Raw genomic sequence first — 5,112 nt, 5'->3', positions numbered from 1 at the left:
TGTAGACCAGGCTGGTCTCGAACTCACAGAGATCCGCCTGCCTCTGCCTCCTGAGTGCTGGGATTAAAGGGGTGTGCCACCACCGCCTGGCTAATTCTATTAAAAAAAAAAACAAAACCCTTAAAAGCACTTACAAGTTCAGCAGTTACCAGCACTTCCAGAGAGAGACTGGGGGTTGATCCCTTTCCCCCCTTCCCCCCATGGTCTTACAACCATCTGCAGCTCCAGTTCTGGGGACCGTGCTCTCTCTCTGGTCTCACGTGAACTCATCCAAGATGCCCGGCATTCCCATGAAGGTAAAACAAGAATTTTATCTCCAAGTTTTGAAATGCTTCACCTCTAAACTTGAGAAGTATGGCTACCTGGACTTTGGCATTGGTTAAGTTTGCTGTTATGGCAGCCACATAGAATTTCTCAAACCTGAACACTTCAGTCAGGCTCTGTCTGAGACCCCCAGGACAAAGAGGCAGACCTGGCTCCCATGACGTAAATAGGCTCATCCTAGGCCGTAGGAAGAACTCAATGTGAGCGTACCCCACTTGGAAATGCCAAACTAAGGTTCTTTCTGAGTTGGACATGAGGTTGCATCCCTAGAATATTTTCATAACCAAGTTCTTCCCTCATAGTCTAGAAGCACACATATACAGCTGGTCTACACAGAGCACCGTCCAGCAAACTCACAGAGTTCACAACTGAAGGCTTTACATGCACTTCACGTCCTGACCACACACAAGGTGAGAGGCACAGAAAAAAATAAGGTCAGAAACAAGCTTTATTTACACAGGGATAGCAAAGATATCAGTAACTCAAATACTGAATAATTCAGCTTTGGGTTGGCTACAAGTTCCTGCCTCCACAACCCTGTTCATGGCAGCTTAGAACTACACTTGGTACTTCCCATCAGGTCTCCGGTGTTCTGGAAGTCAGTCTCTCACAAAGAAGACGTTATATCCAAGTTCTGTCAGAGCGCCAGCCAGCAAGGCCCACAGCGGGATGAAGACATAGGAGAGGTTCATGGTAGTGAACTGTTCCAGCCTCGCGCAGAGTGCCAGGCAGAAGGCCAGCTTGAGTAACATGGCGACGAGGTACCAGGCTTTCTTTTTGATATTGTGTGACCCATGCCGGGGGTCAAAGCCAGACTTACACCGTCCAGCCATTTTCACGATCAGCATGACGAGAAGGATAGTGTCAAATATCCAGACTGGAATAAATATGAGGAACCAGTTCCAAGGGGCCTTCTCATCCAGTTTTAACACCAACATGATCAGGAAGAGTAACGTGAAAAGCCAGGTGAGGAGTACTCTCTGAGCCAAGGACATTCTCATTTACACAGTTTCAAGAGGATGTTTCAGGGCTGAGGTAAGGGAGATACACCCTAGAAAAAGAAAAAAGCTCAGGTGTGACAGCAGAAATCACTTCTATTCCTTTAAGTTGGCTGCTTCCTACTTCCCAGTCTTTCTAATTTAGAAAACACTGTCCTGTAGCAACAACCACCACTTCTGTATGCATGCAAGTATGCATATACATGTATATTAAAAACATTCTGTCCTGAATTATGTGTATGTGTGTGTGTATGCATGCAAGTGCAGGTGCCCTTGGGCTGGAGGTGGCAGATTCCCCTGGGACTGCAATCCTCCCTCTAGCAGCCTGCAGTTCTCCGTAGGAGCAGCCTGTTCCTGGCTGCAGAGCTGTTTTCCCAGCCACTGCCATCTCTTCCAGTCCATCACTGTAGTGCTAAGATTTTTAGTGTAGACACTGGGTATGAACCTATTCAAGAGCAGCTGGTTTCTTCTCAGCGCTACCCCGCAAGCCCACGCTGTGACTATTGCAACTCAGCGATGATCTTAAGCTCTCTGCACACTTGCAAACCTATAGGCTTGCATTTAATTTCAAGAGGTGCTAACACTGAGCACCTGAGGTCAAAGCAGTGGACCAGGCAATGCGGTTTGTAAGGGTGAAATGGCTAATATAAACTCAATGCATGAAGACTGCAAAGTTGCTGCTGGGCTAAGTAACGCAGAAGGCATCGACAATCCCTGTTTCCTACATTTGTAAGTATTTTCTTGCTAAACAGACCACTAAAAAAACTATGTATTTTGTCATTACTTCATGTCTAATTATCCTATGACAAGGATCTTTTACATCACTATTCTAAATCTACTCTAAAATACTTATTAAAAAAAACTTCAAGTCTACGTATGTCTGCATGTGTATGCCACTTGTGCAAATGCCCTTAGAGAAGAAGAAAATGGCAACGCCTAAGACTTTTTCTGAATGTGAGCATGAGCTGGCACCCCTGGTGGAGTCCCTGGCGTGAGAGGTACAGGCAGTCCTGAACAAGCTAGTGTGGGTCCTGGGAACTGAACTCAGGTCCTCTGGAAGAGCAGTAGCTTTATAAACCATCACCATCTCTCCATGACCCTTACTTTTGTTCACAATTTAAGACTTACTGTTACTCTAGGATATATCCTCAAATCTGGAAGGCCTAGGATCCACTTCTTGCCAGAATATCTTCAATTTCTCTTATTTTTTTCAATGCTAACATCACTAAACTCATTCTTGAAACCTCCATTCTCAACTGGGATGGCATTAACTTATATCCTGGCTTACGGTATAAATAAGGTCTTACATCTAATTTTCACGTATGGATTTACAGACCATTAAGACGAAGGGTAGATACAACGGGAACTCAGAAGCCAAACCACATGCAGCTGGGTAAGGACTTAGGCAGGAAGGGATGGAAACAGCTGAGAAACGTAAGTCCTTTAGCTACGAGGGGAAGGAAATGGAACACGGGACTTGAGACCGGGAGAGGGCTAAGTGGAAGTACTTAGTCCTCTCTCCACGAAAGGTCCTGGAGACAGAACTTAGGTCATCAGCCTCGGTGGTAAATGCATTTACCGGCTAAACCATCTTGCCAGCCCGAGAAAAAAATACTTAGGAACGTAGACTCCATGACAAAGCCCAGGGGAAAATAAGCCCCTGAAAAAGGACACACTGAAGATGAACAGACTAGAGAGGAATAGACAGATCAGAAACCAAAGAGGCAAACAAAGGAATGGGTGCTAGAGAAGATGCAGGGAAACAGGAAGAGCTGCAGAACTGGAGAGAGGGAGCAGTGTGCTTAATTGTGCTGATGTGCTCTGCTCAAGGGTGGCAATCTTCAGCAAGTGCACATCCTTTATGGTTCGGCAGTTAGCTGTGGATGTCCTTGTGCCTTCTCAGACCCATCCATTTGCATTCGCTTGGGTTGTAAATGCTTTGGACTGCGGTATTTCGGCTTTTAGGTAGGCTTTCTTTTTTGAGACAGAGTCTCAGTATGTAGCCCTGGCTTGCCTAGAACTTTGCTAATACAGACCAGGCTGGCCTTGAACTCAAAGAGCTACCTGACTTTGTCTCCGTTGGGTTAAAGGCATGGGGGTGTAAAGGAACTGCTCATACAGGGCTCAGTTCTGGAAAGCAGTTTTCTTTACTGGTCCTTCCTTGCTGGAAGCCTTATACAGTGGAGTAGGATGGTTTTAGAAGCAGAGGTGGAGATGTGTGTAGGCTATTTAATTAACTACATATGTTTTTAATCCCGTGAATGTTTGCTCAGTCCCAACCTCTGATTTGGTCAATTTTAAGAGCCTTTACGAATATTTGTGATCACATGTCCCTTTACTGTAACTTTTCTGTATGCCACAGGATATGAACTTCTTTTTTTCTTCGCTCAGAACAAGTACCAAGTTGTCTGCAATGACCACAGGCATTTTAGGACAAGACACGGAAGAATGGAAGGACTTAAGCTTGTTGTGGTTATAAGTTTCTAATTGTGGGGCAAAACAAAACTCGATTGCAGGAAAACACTCTCAACAAGGAAAACAGCCTTAGCGATATTCAACTGACATTTAAAGGATTGCATAGGCTGAACTACAATGGTGATACAGATTCCAGTTTTACAAAAACGTCTTAATCGGGGTAAAGAGTTTATTTAGCTTTTACCACCACTCTCTCTCCAAGGGACGGTCAAAGGTGCACTCCAAGGCTGAGATTTACTCAATAGATATTTCCCACACAGGAGGTAGGGTTTTTGCTCATGATTCCGGATCCACTGTGCAAACCTCCAGTTTTTGTTTTGTTTTCTCCACATGGAGATCTACAGGTCTCTTACCCTTTCGTCTGCATCTAGCGATCCGTTGTGTGCAGCAGGATCGGTCCAAGGTCCATCCCCACCATTCGATTTCCCTTCTCCCGCTACTGTCAACACTCTCCCAAATGAACTCTCCGTACCCAAAGGCAGCTCCGTTTCGTAAGATCACCGTTTCCGCTACAAACCCAGTGTCCTCCCAGCTGACAACCTGGCTGATTTTAGGGCGCATCAGCACTGGAAGGTTAAGGGTGCTGCTCAACTATCCCGGTCTTCGGTAGGCAAACGCCCACGGTGGTTTCGTGGGGCTGCCCTACCTCTCCCAAACCTATGCTGGAATTGAATGCGGTTTGTGCGAGATGTACCCGGTAGTCGACGAGCCGCGGCGTGATGGGCTGAGGGTCACCCAAGCACCGGGCGGCTCGGGCGGGTACTGAACGGGCAAGGGCCGAGCTCCCGACTCACCTGGCAGAGCGGCCGGCGGGAGAGCCGAGAGGACGGCGAAGGTCGGGAAGTCCGCCAGTTTGGGTCCTCGTCCTCTTCCACCCTGGTCCCCCCCATGAAAGCCTCAGCCGCTCACATAATTAGGAGAAGGTAGAGTTCCGCCTCTCCGAACCGCCGCAGCGGAGGCCCTGCACAAGCCAGGGCCCCGCCCACATCCGGGGCCGTTCCCACCGCCCTCGGCCTATACCGAAGCACGGAGAGGACGCTGGCCGCCTCTCTTCTGTACCTCCCCACTGGTCATTGGTCCATTTAGCCGCCAGTAACTGACGGCCTTCCCTTGAGCCCGCCTCCTATTCCTATTGGTTAAGAGAGCTGCCAGTCTAGCCAGTCTAGGCGTCGGCCCCGCCCCGCTCTCCCGGCCCCAGCGACCCGGGGACTGAAGCGCAGACTCCGTGGAGAACCGAGGGGCGGAGCGTCCCAGGGGGCGGAGTCGGGGCGGGCGGCGCAGACTCTGTGGCGAGCCGGGGGAGCGGGGCGGGGCG

The 5,112-nt window shown here is 48.5% G+C and overlaps 1 protein-coding gene across 1 annotated transcript; it reads right to left on the bottom strand.

Moving 5' to 3' along the window:
• Positions 1-754: 754 nt before the first annotated feature.
• Tmem60 (transmembrane protein 60) lies at positions 755-4,787 on the bottom strand. The gene is made up of 2 exons (XM_005358347.1): positions 4,592-4,787; positions 755-1,375 (listed from the first exon to the last, which is right to left on the bottom strand). The coding sequence occupies exon 2, from the start codon at positions 1,323-1,325 to the stop codon at positions 924-926; it is 402 nt and encodes a 133-aa protein (XP_005358404.1). The 5' UTR covers positions 1,326-1,375; positions 4,592-4,787; the 3' UTR covers positions 755-923.
• Between the last annotated feature and the right edge of the window lie 325 nt (positions 4,788-5,112).

This window comes from Microtus ochrogaster, chromosome 26 (genome assembly GCF_000317375.1).
Source record: "Microtus ochrogaster isolate Prairie Vole_2 chromosome 26, MicOch1.0, whole genome shotgun sequence".
Lineage (NCBI taxonomy): Eukaryota > Metazoa > Chordata > Mammalia > Rodentia > Cricetidae > Microtus > Microtus ochrogaster.
Note: the sequence above shows the minus strand (reverse complement) of the source record. Positions and strands in the feature narration are given on the sequence as shown.